Genomic DNA, 20,754 nt, shown 5'->3' with positions numbered 1-20,754 from the left:
TGTAGATGTAAACAGTCCGGAGAACTTTTCCTATATTAGAATATTTAATATAGTATATTAGAAGTTCAGCCAAATTTTTCCTACCATAGCAGCTACTGCTCCAACCAGAAACTCTCATGGATATCGCACAATCCATAAGTCACTTTTTTGAGTTTTTACAAGAGTACTTGCGACGACAGAAGTTTCTCGATACTTTTTGAACACACTCAGAAAAGAATCGATAATTTTTTAAGAGTTCCAGAACACTGAAACCTTACACCACCTATTCTTCGTCAATCGATCTAAAAAATAAATATTTTATTATTTTATTATAGTATAGATATATTTGCGTAATATAAGGCCAATTAAGAACAAAATGCGCAGTAAAATAGCAAATCAGAAGATTCAGAGCATCCATGCTGATCTTTTTGAATCCCAAATATTTCCGGTTGTCACGGATTTTGTATCATTTACCTTCTTCAAAAGCACCTTTTTATTTCAGTTGCAAAATAAAATAAAATTTTTTCCGATAGTAATTTACGGTTACAAAAAAAGACTGTCCTTGCTTTCCGAGTCACAGCGCTCACCTGATACAGGACATTCCAAGTAGATATTTCTCTCCACTATCGCCAAAGGATTACCGATAATGTTGGATTTGTCGATTTTTGGAGGAACAAGTACCTAAAATTATTAACAACAAGATCATGCAGTAAGCTGTAGAACGAATTCCTCACGAATACCTTCAAGATGAGGTCGATATCTGAAGAACCGGCTTCATTACTCGCCTTACAAGTGTATTTTCCTCCATCCGAAAGTGATACGGATCGAATGGTAAGTTGCTGAAAAAAGATACTTATGTTTTGAATAAATTCTTCAATTACATTCGATCAATAAAAAAACTATTTAATGTTTTACAATAAAAATAATTTTTATAGGAGAGCATACACTACAGGGAAGTTACGAGAAATGATGTTTGCTGAAAAATTGTGTCAACAAAAGTTGTGAAAATTCTGAAAACGAAAGTTCGAATCCAAAAATAAAATATGAATTTTTTTTCTAGCACTAAAAGTAAAAAAAAAAAGATAAATGATAAAAATTAGATGAATGGTATTTTTAGAAGGGAAGCGAAGAGGTAATATCTGATTTTTTTTTGTATTATATTTCTTCTATTTCTTCTCACAATACTATTATTTGATTCACTAACCATTGCATCCGGAGAAAGTGCCATATTTCCAGCCAGATAAAGTGGTTGTTCGCCTCTATACCATATAACTTCAGGTTTTGGTTCGGTAGCAACGGCACAATCCAGAGTGACAGCATCGTGTTCCACAACTTCATACACAGATTCTCCGGTGCGATGAAATTTAGGAGGTGCTGAAATTATGAGACAATAGTAGCAAAGATATTGAAGTAATTTATTTCTTAATATTATTAAGATGTAAAAAAAATCCTTGAAATCAATGCACAAAATTCTAGCATTGAAGACATCCGAAAACGACTTTATTTCCATTTATTCAGAAAATCTCATGAAATACATGGAAAAATACCCGAGTAATTAAGAAAAGAAACACAAAGTTGCTTTTTAGTTGTACCCGGAATGAAATCCACACCTTTTTCCGTAATTAGGACCAATGGAGATTACGAATAAAAAATTACGAATTTTTCAAACTTTAAATGTATTCTTTTTCTTGTTAGATTTCGCTCGTTGCGGAAATAATGGAATAGAAGATCAGGAAAGACCTGGACCACATCACTACTGGGTAACGTCAACAATAACTTTTGTAAAGTTTTTTTTCAAGAATAATTTTTTTTATTTTTTATTTTTAGCTTTATTCATACTTACCAATAACTTCGGATTTGTAATCCGTATCCAACGTGCCGGCTTGGTTAAACGCATGGCAAGTATAGCGACCTTCGTCCTCTTTCTGTCAATAAGAAAATGGTAATAATTACTTTTTAAAATAACTATCAAGTAACCCGAAGTAAATCATACCTTTGCTTGTTGAATCTGTAGGTGTTTCTCATCGATAACAGTAAACCGTGGATCATCCACCAAAGGAACGTTGTCCTTACGCCATTCCACCTAAGAAAAAAATAATTGCGAAAAGATCCGGAAATTTCTCAATGAAAACCTAGGTTCATCCACAAAAATCACCTTAGGATCAGGATTTCCCAACACTGGACAGTAGAGAGTGAGCGTTTTACCTTGTACAATATGAGGATTTTGATCCACGGATTCCTCTATATGTGGTGGAGTGAGTACAGAAACCTAGGAGAATAGACGTCAAAAGATCCGGAGAAGTGTATTTAACTAATAATTGCTTTATTTAATTACTACTAACGGTGAAACTGGCTTCTGATTCGCCAGCCGCATTTTTTGCCACGCATGAATACGATCCAGCATCCGCACGTCTCGCTTTCAGGATCATAAGGGTCTCTCCACGAGGTGACAGTATGAAGTTTGACATGTCTTCGATTGGACGACCTCCACGTAGCCATCTTAACAATTAGTATTTTAATTGGTAGTAATAATATTACTTGTAAAAATAAGGGTTAATGAGAAAAATAAATTTCATATAAATAGTAGTATGAAAGCGAAGAAGAATTCTAGGATGAAATGATTAAAGAAAGGATAAATTATGAAGAAACATTAAAGTAATGTTAGGTCAACAAGACTTCGATGATTGTATTTCTTTCCAAAAAGTATCCGAGAAAGTTTTACCTGACAGTTGGTGCTGGATGTCCTTCAACTTTACACTCAAGTCGAGCTCGATCCCCATCAATTACCTGAAAATTTCATCCATGATTATGAATAGAAAATATTTTTGTTTTTCAATGCTTCATCGACTGAACGGGACGAAAGAACGAGGAGAAAAATCACAATTTTAAAACAATCTCCAAAGGATGTTTTCTTGGAATCAATCCGTGTTTTTTTTTTTTTGAAGCTCTTCTGCTACTGGTTAGTTGGGTAGACGTAAATCTAGATAAGCCAGAAAAAGCCAATAAAAGTCCTATAGGGAGCCTTAATTTCATGATTTCTGAAGCCAGTTTCCAGTTTTTTTCAACTTTTGCACCACTACAGGTGACCGTGCAACATTCCGTGTAAATTTTATTTAATTTGACGGGAATAAAGGAAAAAGTTCGTGTCTCAAAGCGTAATTTTAGAGCAAAATAAGATCGCAAATCTTATAAAGTCGTTCTCTTTTTCACCTGAACTTCCGCTTTTATATCCTTGAATCTCGGCCTACTGAAAACGTCCACGGCAAAATCAGCGGATACGTGACCAGCTTCATTTCGTGCTGTGCACGTGTAACGTCCTGCATCCGATGGGACCGCGTGTGGAACGATTAATCGATTTCCTTGGACATCTGAAATAAATTTTAAAATATAAACGCATTAAGGATAAACGCCAAGAGTGCCAGAAAAATTAAGGGTTCTACCATCAAGAGGTTGACCATCCTTCTTCCATGTAATTTGTGGTGGAGGAATACCTCCAGCAGCACAATCAATGCTTAGTGTGTTATTTTCCTTCACTTGGATCACTCTTTCACCATCTTCAATGACGGGAATCACTGAAAATGTGGTTTACATAGATATCGATCGAAAACGAAAGCGATCAGCTAGTATTTAAATAGAAAATTTGCGAATATGTAATTTTAACTAGCCTAATACGTGAAGTTGGGTGCTTGCTCTCTGTTCACCAGCACGATTCATAGCAATACATGTGTATCTACAATATATACAGATAAATGGATAATAAATCCACGAATCTAATAAATTTCAATTACAGATCAGTGTATTTCTCTAATCACCTTCCAGCATCCTCAACACTTGCTTCTCTTAGATGTAAATATCGGAGATTTGTTGAACTTTGTAAAAGTTCCGATTGGAATAGTTGTCCATTTTTTAACCAATCAACTTTTGGTGGAGGATTACCGAAAACCTAAATTTAAAAGTGAAAAAGTGCGAATATCATGTAAATTTGACTTTAAAAAAAAGTAAAAAAATGTCCTAAAAAATCTCGAAACAAACTTCACAACGTATCGTTGCCCCTCTTCCCGCTACAACTTTCATTTCCTCGGATTGCATGAATACACGTGGTGGCGCTAAAATATTTAGAGGTATTTAAAGTTTCTTGAAACATATGGAACGGATCCTACTCTCTATTAAATTTTAATGATGAAACGCTTATAATATACATTATAATGTCTCTTTAATAAAATTTTTTGGAAAAATATCATGTATGAATCCATAAAACACTTCTATATCTATGGATTCGTCTATGCATCACATGAGATAAGGATCCCTATGCGCTAAATTTACACTCCGTTCCGGAATCAATACATCAATCCTTAATATCCTATTTCAAAGCGTCTCCCCGTCCTTTAAAAAATTGAAGGCGAAGGTTTGATTTAGGATGAGTGGCAGTAGTACCTCCAAAATAAAGAATTATGATGAAAAGTATAGGAAAAAAGTATTCTATTCTATTCAATCACTATAAATTTTCCACTCCATATGGTGGATTTTATGTGAAATGGTGGTATGATATTTTTTAGAAGAAAATTTGATAGATGTTCTCATATTTTAAACCTCGAAGCTCGATCCATTAAACTGGAGATTGAGGAGGAAATGGAGGGAGTTTTTTTTTTGCCACGAAACGTATGATGTTTAATATCCAAGCAATAATATGTGTTGGTTCGTTCAATCAGCGTTCAACGTTCATCGAAGTAAAATTTGATGAAATGAGTTTGAAATCCTCATTCCAGAAGAATTACCACGTCAAAAGTTAGAGAGGATCCAGAAGAATTCCTAGCTGACACTTTTAGAGCAATATTAGATGAAAGAAAATAGAGTGAACGACAACGGGAGCAGAACCACACTTCCATATTTTTAATGGAAATAATATGAAATGTGGATTCCAGCAAGTTTATTGTAAACAGTGCTACACTGAAAAAAATACTGTGGGCCTAATTGTTTTAGGTTTAGGTGAAAAGCAGATAAAAAACATTGAAATCTAAATAATTAAACTAAATTAAATAAGTCTTTTATTGAGAAAGTCAAAATTCTGTGCTTTTTGAGAAATGTTGAAAGTACAAACAAAATCATCAGTAGAAGAAAAAAAAAGAGTTGAAGTTCTGGATCTAACCGGAAAATCCACACCTAGTTCGTATAGCTTCAAGTGTTCTTTAAAAAAAAGTCAACAATCTCTGCATTTTGAAAAATTTCGAAAATATATGTAAAATCATTGCAGCGAAAAAAAAAAAAGTCGAAATCCTGACTGTAACTGCAAAATCCATATCAGGGTAGTCTAGTTTCAGGGGAAAATCCACATCTAATTAATCTCTTATCTTTAGTTTGTTATCTGATTTAAATTGATTTAAAGATTTCTTGATTTTCTGGATCTTTAGATTTAAGGATCATTCCTACACAGCAAATAGATATTTGTCAAGAAATTCCCCATTATGCACCCTAATACAGTAGTATTTCGTGACATTTTTTTTCTTTGCTAGGATCAGCACAAAGATGATGCTGTGTTTGTTCGAATTGCACTTGCACTGAGATGGGACATGTCCCAATAACAAGCACAAATCTTTGGCTGTCGTGCACATAACTTGCAAACAAGTTCAAATGTTCGATGTTCTCTACGAGTATTGCGTTACATAACGAATAACAGATGATCATCATCTGCTCAAAGCTTACATATATCCACAAAATCCACAAAAATTTTCCCCTGAAATTTTTCGAAAAAGGTCCTTTTTTCTAAACTAAACCTCGTTAACCAAACATAAGATTTGACGAAGCCCGTTTCGCTACCGGAAGCGATCCAGAAAACCTATACAACAGATTGATTTTATAGCAAACTATCGATTAACTTACCAGTAACTTGTACATATGTATCCGCTTCAGCTTTACCAGCTTTATTCTCTGCTTTACACGTGTAACGTCCTTCTTCTTCACTTTGTACATGATTAAGTACAAGTATACGTCCATTTTCCAGGAACTAAACAGAAGAACAAAAAAAAACCTCTCAATCTAACATTCATTATACGATTTGTTTTCCCACAAATCTAATTTTTCCAGGCGAAAAGAAAAAATTTCATCAAAGAAGTTTCTTGAAATCTAAGTGAATTATTCTCACGAGTAGCAACTTTCAATTCCGTACATACGACATTACAATGTACTTTTACCTGAACATTTTCAGTTTGAAGTAAAGCTTTTCCATCCATTAACCAGGTGATTGTTGGTGCAGGTGTTCCATCAACATCACATATTAATTCAACCGTTTGATTAAGGATCACATCCACTGATCGAAATGATGGGCCAAGAATTTTTGGTGCCACTAAACACGAAAAAAAAATAGCTGGATAATATTAATTCTGGACAGTTAGATCATTTCTTGTTTTTTTCCCCTGAATTCCCTTTACCATTAACAATCGTATCGAACACGGATTGATCTTCTCCGGCTTCATTTCGTGCAATACATGCATATTGAGCACTATCCGATGGTTCAGCATCCATAAGATACAGTTTATCACGACGAACAGAAATCTAAAAACGTGGATATTTTCTTTTATTTTTCTAATTATTATTTCTTCAAAAAAAGTATAAGATAAATCCACCTGGATCTTTTCAGATGTTGTAATTGGAATACCATTTTTAGTCCAAAAGAATTCGACTGTAGGATCCTGAAATGTTATCCTTAGGAATATCGATTGATGACATACAACAAACAAATCCCGAAACACCTACATCTATCGGACATTGTAACGTCAATTGATGGCTTTGTTGAACTTCTTTCGGTGCAAAACGTGTTTCCATTAGTGGAGGTTCTAATAATAAATAATAATTATTTAGTTTTCTATTGTATTTAATACAAAATAATGTCAAAAAATTTCTTACTAAGGATTGACACTACTAAATCCTTTTCAGCTCGTCCAGGTTTATTCTCAGCGATGCAAGAATAACGGCCAGCATCCTCCGCCTAAAATTTCTGGATTTATAGCTAGCAATTAATGTGAACGTTATGAAATCGAGAACCTTTGCTTCCTGGATGTGAAGCTGTTGCTTGTCATTGATGTAAACACCGGTATCATTGAGTTTATAGCCATTCTGGAAAAGAAAATTAAACTTGGTTTTTCCTCATCTCTTCCTCAATAAGGTTCATTAAGGTACAAGTGGAAAAGAAGGTCATGGGAAAAAAAAATTGTTTGTACTTGTGCAATCGTATACATTGAGTTACACACGAGAATGCCGGTTGAAATCCAGTATTTTGAGGAAATAAACGTGCAGTTTTCGTTCAAAATGTTCCGAATAGCTATGAAACTAGTGATCCGAGAAAGAAAAAATCATTTTCCACTCCGCTAAAGTTACAGCCTCATAGAAAAGTGTCGTAAAAGAGGCACAAGAGAACAGCCGCTTGCTTATTCTTACGTAAAGTTGGATACTGTGGTGCGGTAACTATCCAGGCACTTCGTCATAGGAGAGCAATTGTTTACCTTAAAGAAAAATTGAGGATATCTAGCAAAGCAAACTATTGAGGAATCAACGGAAAAAACTTAGACATCCAGAAATCTGTGGCTATAATTATTTGAGGGAAAAAAAACTGGAAACCTACGGATTCGTGGTGAATGTTGATTTTCGGGTACAAGCATGTATGGATCCGAAAAAATAATACAAAATAAAACATGAGATTTTTTTTTGTTATTAACGAATTAGAGGACAAAAATAGCTCGAATCGATAATGAATTAGCAGAGACAAAAGGTTCTTACTTTAATTCTTTATTTTTCTAATTTAGACAGTTCCCTTAATCATTTGTTCCCAACGCTTTGCTTTTCTCCACAAATACCCTCGGCGACTCATTTAAAATCCATCTTATGACAAAATTTATTCGAGTTTTTTTTTCTGGATCTCATCTTCGGCCGTAAACAGATCAACATCTGTTTCTGACCACATTTTTTCTAACCAAATAGAGCGCTTTAAAACACATGCTGCACTGTTTTTACTTTCCAACGTGTGCAGAAAATTGGATGAATATTCCAGAATTACGAGGTTCACTATCGAGTTGGCTCACATTATGTAAATCGTAGAGATTTTTTTTGTGTAAGCTAGCACAAACAGCAGTCTATCTTGCTTTATTTGTTAGTCTCCTAGCTCGTATTAATCAATTTTATTACCACTTGTTTTCCATTTGCTTCTACCGCCGAAAATTATGATAATTGAAGGAAGAAGGAAAGCAAAGTGAGTGAATGAGTGAGTAAGTAAGGCCTAGATACGAGGTATTCGCTCCTATTCTCCCACATCCAAAATATCCTCGCTATCCGATAATTACAGTGCTCTTCTTGCACATCATACACATTATTTGAATAATTAAATTGGTCACGGAATAAGCTAACTTCATCCAGAGAAAAAAAAGAATAGAGAAGTATTCTAGAAAATTAGAACGCATGCCCTCTTGTCTTGCTCACTTGCACAATTTTAAATTATTCATATTTTTCGAGAGTCGAGTGCGAAACCTTCTCGTGCATGAGATAATCTACAACTTTCAAACTAAAAGTGCACGAAAAGTGAATAGGATGCACGTCCGTCGAACGGACGTGTCCGTGAATGTGCGTCACGACAGAACAGAAATAAAAGAGGTAAGCGTTAAGGTCGATCCTTACACAACATATACATATCCTCAATTCTCAGGAATGACTGTTATATGTAAAGTTCAAAAAGTAAAAACAATTTCTTCTCACCGAATTACAGCTCAAATAACTTTGTTTATGTTTCAGAACTAACGTCAAACTTTTTTTTTCTGGACAATGCGAGTCAATGCCAATGTCGTTTGTTCCAAACTTTCCCCTTTTTTCCCTTTGTGCTATGAAAACATTTCGGAAGCAGTCCAGAAATGCAATGCAGTTAGTTTGTACTTCATGGATAATTACAGGATGTTGAGACTTATTCAAACATTCACAAACATCGTATTTCTAGTTCAACACATATTTCCATGATTTGAGAAATGAATTTAAAAAATAAAATTAAAATAAAGCGTGAAAACATTTGAAGAAACTTGTACCAATGAGAGGAAGAGTATAAATAAAACGAATTTTTATCGCAAGAACTCAGAATTGTTAATTATAATTATTTAAAGACAAGGTAACAAACACCGTTGAGCTTAACAAAAACCCAATATGTATTAAAAATTCTTGTTGAACTATACATGGAAATTGGAGATAAATTACCTAAATTATTACAATTAAATTAAATTAAATTATTACAAGAAAACTCCAATTTCGTGAATTTTCTAGAATAAGAACAACTTTCCACAGCAGCAGTCCACAATTTTTTTGAGGAATGATCTATCCTGATGTCATCCTACGGATCGAAAATGCCTTTTTTTCTACGAAAAAGAGGTCTTTTCATGGAATTTCATAGCGTGTCAGCAGAAAAACCTCCAAAAAAAAAACTGGTTCGAAAAAAATGCTATGAAAAATTAACAGTGTAGCTTCGGTGTTCGGAAAATGGCGTGAATTTGGAATAAATCTAAACTTTCCCGCTGAAAAAAATGAATTTTTTTTTAACAATTTCATTATTTCCTCACTTTTTGGCTGTTGAAATTTCTGACACCACTGAAAAAATAAAAACAAGAAAGTATTGTTAATGCTATATAATTGTAGTATAATTATAATTGAAGTGTACTAGTAAAAAAGAATAAAATAATAGTGAAAAAATTTTAAAAAAGTTGATAAAATTGAAATGTGCATGCTAATAATCCCATGTATGTTGATGTAATAAATTAAGGTATTAGCATGAGATTAAAAAAAATAATATTAAGATCAATTTTTAGGATTATATCCCAGTGAACACACATCGTCTGTTGTTTGGAATGCGTCACTTGAAACATACGCATTTAAACAGTAGAAAAATCTATTATGTAAGGTCTTTAACTTTTTCTTTTTACTTAAAACAGCCCTTGACTTCCTGATTTTCAAATCCTGAAACGTTTTCGCTTTAAAGTTGCACTTCACGGTTTCTTTTCCTTGGGCTTTTAAACGCTATACGCACATCCAGAAATATCACGTAATCTAATAACCGGATGTTTCTCATCAAATACTATGATTGCTTTATAAGTTGAACACGAGTACTATCCGGTATTAGGAGCGAATGATCCGAATACCGTATTTGTATGAGTTCGGATATTAATGTAAGTAGATTTTCCCGTAACAACGACCTCTTTAAGATGAAGTACTCGTTGCACTTCCTCAGAAATGAGGTGTTGACGATGATGTGGAGGAGGAGGAGAACGTGGGTATCACACTCTAAAATCGGTATACAAATAAAATTAACATTATTGATGCGAACACTAACCACATTTTGTGTGATGTGCATTGGATTCTCTGGATGGATTCTCTAATTAGAATATGCATGTAAGCTATCCGTGTACACGTTCGGCCCTTTTATAACAGCATAAACTCGGCCGAGGCCCATATAGGATGCGATCACTTTCATCGTGTGACACGGATCGAATCCTAGCGTCGTTTTCTTCGTTGCCACACACACACATAGAGAGAAAACGGCCGTAAGAGAACGAACAACGGAAGACGATCGATGCTGCAACAGCTGAGCAGCTTGTCCGGAATTTGTGAACGAAGGGAAATGACGGCCACATCGAAATAAATACGTGTTGGTCATTTTGTATGTGTATGTTTGAAAACATTCAAACGTATTTCTGGATGTAATATTTGTTGGGGCGTTTCTATTTGAACAAACAAGACACATCATTTATTTATAGGCGTATTGGAAAACATATGTCGCCCTCGATCGGAAAAACACAACGTCCACATGTGCTTATCGCTAACTGGTAGAATGTTTGATGTGTATTTACCAACAAAGAAAAAAAAAACGAGTTCAGCTCATCTTACATCCCCCCGGAGAAATTTGAAATTACCGCCATCGTTATCGTTTCATCTAATAACTTGACAGTTGTTTTTTCACCCCCAACTATATGACACTCTTAATGGATTTTGATGCTTACATAGAGGATTAATTTATCAAAGCAGGATGCCAGTCGCTTAGGCTAATCACACAATTCTAAGGATTTAACAATAGGAGGAGTGAAACAAGGAGAAGTAAAATAACAACGGATAACTTCCGTTGAGATAAAAACTATTGTGTTTTTTTTTCCTCATATCTTCTTTGGTTTTTATTTACTGTCCTAATCAATTGAAATAAGTTTATATATATTTACATTTTATGATAATTTTGCCTAATTTCGAATTATAGAAAAAATCCAAAAATTTTTGAAGCCCTAGAATCCAGCAAAAAGAAAACAAGATTATCTCCAAGAGGGATCAAAAACCACAATATGAGAGTTTATCATTTTAGGATCATTCAATGCTTCAACTTCAGCACAAAAAAAAAAATTCCAGACACCAAAATCCACTAAGCATAGTGAAGTTCGAGAAAAAGTAATGGTAATTGCAGTGGCATCATTTGACTCTGCACAAACCTCTTCACGAACTGAGGAACAGAAAAAAACTGCAAAGATTTTTTTCCTTCAAAAACGGCATCGAAAGAGTTCTAAGGTGTCTGTTCCAAAAATTAAAAGGATTGCCGCCGTCGACGAATCCATAAATGAGTTCAAAGTTCATTCGAAAAATTTTTGTCTGCGAACAAATCATAAGGCTTAAATCAGCTTTTTTGGGATTGAAAAAATATTAGGTACGATTTTGATATTATTTTTTCAAAATTGCTCAAGAAATCAAATATGTGGATTTTTTTTCTGTTGTTTCTCGTTTTTCTCCCTTCATCTCCGGCATCAGCGTCCAGACGGAAAGCGATTGTTTCGTTGTTTCCGGTCAATATATGATCAGGAATCCATACAAACTTCCGGATAAACATATTCTTAATCGTTTTCCCTTCAAAGAGCATGCATTTACGACGACGATGAGGACGACGACGGCGACGACGACGATGACGACGTGGATGAGGAGGAGGAGGAGGAGTAGGAGGAGTAGGAGGAGGAGGACGAGGACGATGCGACGACAACGACGACGACGACGACGACGACGACAATCGTTGAGGTAGATGATGATCGACGAACGTTGCTATATGCTTTTGAACACGCTTGTGTGCATTTGTTGCATATATCCGGGATGGGGCGGGGAAAAGCAGGAGGGCGGGATCGCAAATGCCCCCACCGCAGTAATTCTGCCCGTGACTATGAAACCGCGCAAACTGTCTGCACATACCTCATACTTTCGAATATATTCACAACTATTCACATCAATATCCTGGTATATTGTGGAATCAATAACAATAATGATACGATTTCTACATTATAAATTAGGATCAAATTCATCACGTTACATTTTTACCTATATTTATATGATACTTATTGCTGGTACTACAAGTGAAACATGTACAAAAGAGGGTACGATATGTTCGGAGAATAATGCTAGCGTATGCAAAAATGGAACGTGAGTACCACTTTTCTTTTTTTCCCTTTTTTTTCTTTTTCTTCTTTCTTTTCCTTTCATTCCCAATTCCCAATCTATCCAATCATAAAATACTTCTCTATTATCATGCTCTACTGCATAGATTATTAAATCAAATCCGCCGTCTTAAACATCGGGAAGGAAATCCGGCAAATATCCGGGTATTGCAGTCGATTTTGCAGTTCTATTTCTTAGTTCTGTTACTTCATTCAGCTTCTCCTCTTTTCCTAGGGCTCAAATTGAGGTTTTTTTTTCAGCCTCTCTTTATCGAAAGCATGTTTGCATATCCTCTTTTATAAGCTGCAGCTTGTTTCGAATTCTATAGAAACAAAACACATCATGCTAAAATTCAACATCATTCAACGTCATTAAAATTTTTCAATAACTGCACTTCATTTTTGTATACGAATTGTTGTTCCATTACGAGGAAATATTGTTTACTTCTATGAGGAAAAAGGTATTTCATGCATAGTATTGCGTGACACTTACTCGTCTCGAGTTGCTGGTGACAAAAACAAAATGATATCCGCTGCCCACCGACATTCGTAACTTGACCGAATAGTTCAAGGATTTTTTTCTATCCCTTTCGCAAAAAAAAAATCATAGAACACGTGTTTTACACCTTCTACAGGAAATTTCAGTTAATATCTATGTGTATTTTTGTCAGTGATACGTGGAATAGGCGCGAATTTCAAACGAACACACATTCAAAAGTTGAACTAAGTTTACGATTAGTTGTAATTATATTAGCATTTTTTTTATTAGCAATGACAAAGCTTGTCATCGAGATGAATGTTGGAAGCACACGAGAAATGTGCGTCGACAACAACCAGCAATTACCTTCGTTATTGTTTTGGCTTGTGCCACTTTTTTTTTTAATCTGCTCGCTTCTGCTTACAAATCTATTTCGATGTACATGGCCGGCCGACGATGGGGTAAAACGAGAATTGAGAAGAGTTAGCCAGGCCAGGCAGTCTTATCCGGAGAAACAGCTGATCGAGTCGAGTGTGGAAAAGCGACTCTTCGGCGCGCAATGTTGTATATAAACATAAGTTGAAGTTTCCCCTTGTGGCCTCGTCATGACATGTGCTCTTGCACCAACAAATCCCTCTTCAAATTAAGCTTTCTTCTTAGGATTTTGATCCTTAATTTCTCCTGCCCCCGACTCACAGAATATTGTGGATTTTCGTGTCGTATACACTTGTCGTGTGGATACGTCCGTAATGCACCACAAGTTGTCAACGCCATCACACAACTCATGATTCATGGCAAAACGCTAATATGCCAATTTTATGCTTCAGTGCATTGCCATGTCGGGGGGGGGGAGGTTTGTACTAAATCTACGATAATGGGCCAAACTGGCCCAATTCCTTTGGGAAAAGCCGCTTTCGTGGAAGATAATTGATGGTGTCCAACACTCGGATTTTGTTCACATATTTTTCCTTCGATTATGTCGAATCGCTAACAATAATTCAACAACTCTTAACTTTCAAGTCATTTTAAATATTCACATAAACATTTCCCGCAGTTCTGTCGGGTCCCCACAGAAGAACCCGCTGCTAGCGGACCAACTATGTGCATTATTTAACGATCATTTCGTCCATCCATCCTCGTTTGCGATAGTTGGACGAGATTTTCAAGTCCTTAGGGATTCACGAAAACTGGCTGGCACAAAATCTTCGCCCCCTACTTATAAGGCTTGATGCTCTCTCTTTTATGTAAGTGCTCTTTTAGCATTCATGCTATAGACGGCGCACACATTCTTCCACAAACCTCCCCGACAAATGCATTCGGGCATTGTCTCACCTAATGCCTAAAAGCCCTCTAATTGCCTGTCTTCATGTGTGAACGGGTGTCTGTCTCTGTGTGTTGGCGATTTACGGATTCGTTCCGAAGACTACACAACAATTTGCATGCGCTAAAATATGCGAGCATTTTCGCTGCATTCAATTACAACTCAGATCTCACCCCGCCGCGTACTGCTAAGTAAGTAGCATCGAGCGACTTAGCATGAACTTCAGCGCTTCACTTCCGCCGAAGAAGTTCTCTCGAGGAGTCGAGAAGGAGAGCCGGGGATTTCCGGGGTGGTGTAAGCCACTCCAGTGACCCCCCATTATGTTGCGTATCGATCTATCCACGAAACTGAAACTCGCCGCCAAACACGAGGATAAAGCATTGAGGGATGCGGCCAGGCCAACATACCCACCGGAAACGCACACAACGTAAATGGTAATCCGAACAGGTCTTACATTTCTTTAGCCGTAATTTTCCCACCAATCCAAACACAAACAAACAACAATGACCATATTGACGTGAGTGGGTGTCAGTGGGAAATGCGGAAGCTAATAGCTTCGTTCAAATTTCAACGAGGTCGTTAACTCTGGACGAAAAAAAAATAGATGACAATTTCCTCTCAAGATACTCCATTTGCACCATTCACTTCATGATTACTGTAGCACATTAGAAATTCAAAGAAGAAGAAGAAAAAAAAAAACGAGCGAGAATATTCACCATTACTCAATGGGACTAATGGAAAATCTCGGAAAATCTCGTCTTTCTCTCATTTAGATGCATATCGGCTTGTTCTCTACGAGGTATGAGGGAATGTCAATGCGATGCAGAAGAGGACAACTATTGTTATTTATGTTGTGGAAATGCGGATCATCAATGTCTTCCCGCACATCATCATAATATTTTACGGTAATATTTCGAAAAATTGAATTAAAACGATATTCAAGCTCATCGTGGAAGTTTTGATGTGTATTACATTTCGTGGATTTCCGCTCCAGCACATTTTGATTCCATTTTACCATTCACGCATAATAGCTTTTCGCGTTCGTGTTAGCGTTTTGAAAAGTATTAAGAGTTTGAGTTGAGGCGGGAAGGTAGCGTGAATGAAATTTCCCTCATTCCCTCTCTACCTCTTCCTTTATCACTCTCTCTCTCTCTCTCTACTCTTAATAATATTATTAATTTGGTTTCGTAGAGCGATGTGAGAGATGAACGAAGCCGCTCACGTATTGAATTACTAACCAATTCTCGATAGCAGTGAAAGGTGAAATGCGCACATCTGTGGGAAATGAAGTCATATGTGCAGCATTGAGAGAGAGATATATATTTGTGAACTTTCGTATATGTACGTGATATGATAGAATGTGTACGAATTTTATTTCACAATTTCAACCAGGTGTATGTAGGTAATGTTTAATCCCTTAACCTCATTTATCACCATGGAATTTCTTTCAAATCATGCCGTAGTGAGGTTGAGGTAGAATCGAAGAAGGCAATCAGAAATTCAGTGACATATACGCTCGTCAACTCATTAGTTCTGAGCTATATAGTGCGTGGAGAGGAGGACGTGTAAGGTGAGTGCGAGTGAGTGATGAGGAGGTGTTAGGACAGGAGGTGCAAAACGCCTCATACACCCTCATCATACTACGATGCTTCAATACACAGATATACTAGTAGAAATGCGCGTAGAAGCGTGAAAGTAATTTGTAATAAATTTCTAATGAAATTACACATTTTAACAAATGTGTTCATGCGTACAATACGTTGTATCCGTCAGAAAATTTCAAAATTTTACGGAATACAACGGTGATTGCCATATGTAACGTCTCATTCCACAACTAAAATTGTTTCCCGTCGTTTACGGATTATTCCGGAATATTCTCACCGATTTTATTCAGGCCAAACGGTGAACGATGGGAACGTGAAGCATGTTCACGATGTCGTATGCATGGTGCAGAATTGGAAGGATTACCATGCGATGATACGGATTCGGCAAGACTTTGTATTACTGGACGTTGTTCGAATTCTGTATGTCATACACGGCAACCTGGATCATTTTGTGATCGCAAGTAAGTGTCATTTGCACATGTATCCATGATCTTTTTTTTCATCGAGAATCCAGAACTACAAAATTCTTCAACGGGGTGTTTGGTGTGTTACAAAGTGTTCTGGATTCGGGTGGATTATCAGGACTTTGCATAATGTTTCTCGATGCTTTACTCATATCCAGGAGTCCAGCTTTTGAGTAAATCTCCAGTCGTGTAACTCCACTACACACAGCTCTTTACGGCTCTTTTCTCTCTATTGACGATGACGACGGCGCCCAGCACCTTCGCTCAGAAAAAGGACAATATGCCGGAATTAGAGGCATTGTGTATACAACGTAGCCACATAATTGTTTTATCGCCCTCAAAATCAAGCAATTTTGACGAGAACCGAAATACGAATACTTTCTAGATACCTTGAAGGGGTAAAATGTGCGGAAAAAGCGTGTAAGCAGTACCAAAAGGTCACCATAGAAAGATTCAAAACATTTTTTTTTTTAAATCCACTACATAAACCACTAAAAATGTTTCCGCCGGGATTGATATTCGATTGAACGGGGGGGATTCTCATCAGTTAGCGCTATTAGCGACGGTTCAGCAAAAATGCATCCCAGCAAAACATGTGCAGATTGGAGGAAATGAGGTTTTCCTGCGGGTTTTGTTGGATTGTGCGAGAACATCGTCGCCAATGCGATTTATGCGACACCATTGCTATAATTAGCCGTATAAGATCCATAGTGTTCGATTTTTGGATGAGAAAAGAGCGTGTGGACTAGATATGGGACAAAGAAATTTCTATTTTTTTTCCCCAGATTTTCTCCTTTCGCTTAATGTTCACATGTTCACAACGTTACACTGATTGTATTTGAGTTGACGAGAAAAATAAAACTAAACACAAGGCTACCATTTCAAAACATTCCTCGCCGGGAACGAACGCTCCGGAAGAAAAGCACTGAGAATTATTGTTAAATTTAAAACAAACATCCAGAAAGTTGATGTGAGAAATTCCGCAATGCTCAAAACATTTTGCAGAATTGCAATAAGTTTGATGAATAGTTATTTAGTTTATTGAATTATTTAATTATTCTTTCGTTTATTATTTAGTTTTTTGAATATGAACCAGTTAAAAATTGCCTTGAAAAGCAAAAAAAAAGGCAAAGGCAATAAACAAAAAAAAATGGATATCTAACTCGAAAGCTGTCGATTCTTTTCGCGAAAGAACCTTACAATTCAAATAGTTCAATATATTGACGAATTTTGTGCGTTTCCGCTTAATCCTAAAATTTAGAATGGAGAAAATTTGTGTGGATAACACATGTGAGAATCCATGTGCACGTTTCGCACCACATCTTATGGTTTGTGATTGTCCGGCAATCGATCAGGATACAGGATTCGCATCCGAGGATCGATGTCAACTATGCTGTTATGATTTCAATTTAGTAAGTACGATAAATTTTCTGACGTTGTTTCTTTTTTTTTTTTTAAAAATCCTTCATCGCTCTTGACTCGGTTTCCGTTGGATACGCATCTCTTCGCATTAACTTCATTTGGAATTATTGCTCATGGAAACGCACTATAAGCTGTTGGAGATGAAATTTGATTTATGATAATCTGGCCAGGAATAGAGGGGAAACAGTAATGGATTTTTTTCTCTAATTAGCCTTATATATTTTCAACTTTATAAAAATTTAAAAATTACATTTTAATTGGAATTTTTACCTTCACGTCCGTTTCAAAGTATGCTTTTTCTTAAACGTTCAATGGCGCTTCTGTGGTGCACCACAAAAAATAATAGAACATTTTAGGCCAGAAAAAAAAATTTTCTTCTAAATCTAACGGGAACCATTGGATAAATGAAGTTGGAATTGGAATTTAGATTGACGATTAGGTATTGGGGCGCCGCTTAACCAAAACCCAGTCAGCCCATCAATCTCATCCGAAACGTGTAATTTAGAGGCGAATCTCCTCAAATCGACTCCTAGAAGAAGCTAGCTGAAAAGCTTCTTCCAGAAGTAGCTTATCCGAATTTCTAGGAATTCTAATTTGAACGTAGTCATAATATTGAATTTAATAGTACTTGTAATACTTTTCTTTTCAGAAACCAGCAAATCGACGTTGCCAAAATGCATATCGTAAATATAAAGTGATGGATTTATTCCAGAAACCTATATGGAGGGTAGGTTTAGAATGTGCCGGTGGTAAAACCTGTAATAAATACGGTGTATGCGCTGCATGCAAATTAAAATATACCGGTTTAATTCTACTTATTCCATTATTGTTACGAGTATTTTGGTGAAATAGATGGAAAAAAAATAAATCCACAATTTAAATCTTCTATATATAATGGATCCGCATTTGATTTATATACCCGCTCACCTTCATCCATGTGATTATCGGCTTTGGTGTGCCTGATACGGAGCAGTCAAGTATTAATGGACGTCCGATAATAATTGACGGATTCACATTTGTCATATCCAAGAAACGTGGTACTTCTGAAGTAAAAGAAACGATTTTCACTCAGTTTTCTTCCTCACTTGAATTCCCTCAGCAACAATAACTCACCTAATACGGATAGATCAAATGTTTTACGTGCTTCACCAGCTTCATTACGAGCTACACAGATATATTTCCCAGCATCACTTAAACGTGCATTACTCACTTCAACACGACGATCCAGAACCTATAAGGATTTCGGGAACTTTTTCTGGATCATCACCTCTATATAAACTGAACACACACACATAATCTAGTTCCTTTTTTAGAGTAGTCCAAAAAGCTAATCGATTCCAACCGCTGGAAAAAACGAAAAATAAAAAGTTCCTTAAAATCCACCTCGACCGTAGGACTAAGCACACCGTTCGATACTGGTTTCCCATCAATTATCCATGAAACGGTGACATTTCCTGTTCCGGAAACTATACGACATGTGATACTCATCGTATCACCAACAATCATATCCAATTGTTCAGCACCTTGATCAATCACCGGTGGTCCTAAGGTGAAGAATGTTAGTGAATATATGAGTGTTCTGCCAGATATGTTTATGTGTGTGTATGTATGTGAGCGTATAATAAATCAAATGCTGGATTTGAGGTAAACAATGCCTTCATTCCTGACTTTCTCACTTCTCAGTTGCCTTACATGGGTTTTGAATAGAATTTTTTTCTTTCTCTTTATTTCAAAAAAAAATTTCTTCTTCTCATTTTATCTGTCTATCTACTGCTTTAATATAAATTTTGATTAGAAAAATATTTTTTATATACATACCTGTTAGTCGTACGACAAAATCTCTGGTAACATTTCCTGCTTTATTACTTGCACGACAAGTATACTTGCCAGCATTCTGCCCATCAACATTCGTGATAACAACTGTTTCTTTCTGATTTATTATTTTATATAATTCATCATCTTCAATAGGAACATCGTCACGTGTCCAACTGATCTGAAAATAAAAAATGCTTTCATATATTGTAATATTATTAGGCAATCCTATATCTTTATCCATCCATCTATGTATCTATGTTTGTGTATGTGCAATGCTCAGAATTATGCAACGTTACAGTAATTCGTATGGATTTAAATCCATTCATAAAATGTGTCATTTTATCTCCGAGTGATCTCCAACGCTCTGGTCATTGTAAACGATTTTTCTATGGTTATTTTTTTTCTTCTTCTTCTTCTTTTTCTTCTTCTCGAAATGAGCTCACCTATTCCAGTGAAATACTAGCCTTTATCGGTGATAACAAAGCTCATACAATTTCTTCTTTTTTTCTTGGTGTTTTTTTTCTATTGTTTCTCTTTTAAACGTTATTATGAAATATTTTTTTATGTCAACAATTGTTCGTTCATATTAAATGAAGCTATTTGAAGCTATCCTATGAAGGCAAATTCTCACTAATTGTTATAAACAACAAAAGACATCTATGAAATAATTATGAACGTAATTGCTTACTGCTTATAGAGTTCCGGAATATTTCAATAAATACCCCTACGGATTATCCCCGTAACTATTTTCCAGTATTTTGATGAAAATAATTGAAGGTATATAAATCTTCTATAGCCTAGCCTTGCCCGAAAAAAAAAAATTCCAATAAAAAGCACCTCCGGAAATGGATCACCGTCAACGATGCAGTCAAGACTTAAACGAGATCCTGGAATGACATTCTGCAGCGATTCCGACGAGCTCAATTCATTGATGGATGGTGGCACTAAAACGAAAACGTTTTCGCCGGCTCTTGTTCCCATTATCCTGACATTTTCACATGATTTATGAGGTGTAAACGCTCACCAAGCACTTTCAGATCGAAAGTCTTTCGTGCTTCACCGGCAGCGTTTCGAACAATACATGTATACCTCAAAGATTGACATAATTACTAGCATTTAACATATTTTCGGATGTCAAACACACGTCATAACCTCCTGGAAAGCTGCTTTGCAGATTTCAGCGCCACCAGAGACT

The 20,754-nt window shown here is 36.0% G+C and overlaps 2 protein-coding genes across 7 annotated transcripts in view; one reads left to right on the top strand and one right to left on the bottom strand.

Annotated features, from left to right (window-relative positions):
* RB195_021467 (uncharacterized protein) overlaps positions 1-20,754 on the bottom strand; it is a gene marked incomplete at both ends in the record, with an annotated part of 92,230 nt that overhangs the window by 33,127 nt on the left and 38,349 nt on the right. For 3 of the 5 annotated variants that reach the window (XM_064208215.1, XM_064208216.1, XM_064208217.1), the window contains 26 exons: positions 567-660; positions 720-818; positions 1,184-1,353; positions 1,823-1,904; positions 1,973-2,062; positions 2,135-2,248; positions 2,322-2,478; positions 2,702-2,766; positions 3,190-3,347; positions 3,420-3,551; positions 3,645-3,709; positions 3,792-3,922; positions 4,012-4,085; positions 5,857-5,980; positions 6,168-6,319; positions 6,405-6,528; positions 6,600-6,665; positions 6,730-6,809; positions 6,880-6,961; positions 7,018-7,089; positions 18,672-18,787; positions 18,858-18,975; positions 19,128-19,288; positions 19,563-19,737; positions 20,397-20,503; positions 20,584-20,648. In XM_064208215.1, coding sequence (XP_064064092.1) covers positions 567-660; positions 720-818; positions 1,184-1,353; positions 1,823-1,904; positions 1,973-2,062; positions 2,135-2,248; positions 2,322-2,478; positions 2,702-2,766; positions 3,190-3,347; positions 3,420-3,551; positions 3,645-3,709; positions 3,792-3,922; positions 4,012-4,085; positions 5,857-5,980; positions 6,168-6,319; positions 6,405-6,528; positions 6,600-6,665; positions 6,730-6,809; positions 6,880-6,961; positions 7,018-7,089; positions 18,672-18,787; positions 18,858-18,975; positions 19,128-19,288; positions 19,563-19,737; positions 20,397-20,503; positions 20,584-20,648 — 2,873 coding nt within the window. Of the gene's footprint in view, positions 1-566; positions 661-719; positions 819-1,183; positions 1,354-1,822; positions 1,905-1,972; positions 2,063-2,134; positions 2,249-2,321; positions 2,479-2,701; positions 2,767-3,189; positions 3,348-3,419; positions 3,552-3,644; positions 3,710-3,791; positions 3,923-4,011; positions 4,086-5,856; positions 5,981-6,167; positions 6,320-6,404; positions 6,529-6,599; positions 6,666-6,729; positions 6,810-6,879; positions 6,962-7,017; positions 7,090-11,845; positions 12,212-18,389; positions 18,501-18,671; positions 18,788-18,857; positions 18,976-19,127; positions 19,289-19,562; positions 19,738-20,396; positions 20,504-20,583; positions 20,649-20,754 lie in introns of those variants that run through there. The other 2 variants (XM_064208213.1, XM_064208212.1) reach the window with 2 other exon arrangements.
* RB195_021469 (uncharacterized protein) lies at positions 12,350-16,499 on the top strand (the record flags this gene model as incomplete). Of its 2 annotated transcripts, XM_064208220.1 has the most annotated exons (4): positions 12,350-12,441; positions 15,028-15,159; positions 16,149-16,319; positions 16,373-16,499. In XM_064208220.1, the coding sequence occupies 4 exons, from the start codon at positions 12,350-12,352 to the stop codon at positions 16,497-16,499; spliced, it is 522 nt and encodes a 173-aa protein (XP_064064098.1). The 2 variants fall into 2 exon arrangements, with proteins under 2 accessions (XP_064064098.1, XP_064064099.1); XM_064208221.1 differs by lacking the exon at positions 16,373-16,499 and having other exon boundaries at positions 16,149-16,323.

This window comes from Necator americanus, chromosome X (genome assembly GCF_031761385.1).
Source record: "Necator americanus strain Aroian chromosome X, whole genome shotgun sequence".
NCBI classification, from domain to species: domain Eukaryota; kingdom Metazoa; phylum Nematoda; class Chromadorea; order Rhabditida; family Ancylostomatidae; genus Necator; species Necator americanus.
This window is presented reverse-complemented; position numbering and strand designations above follow the sequence as displayed.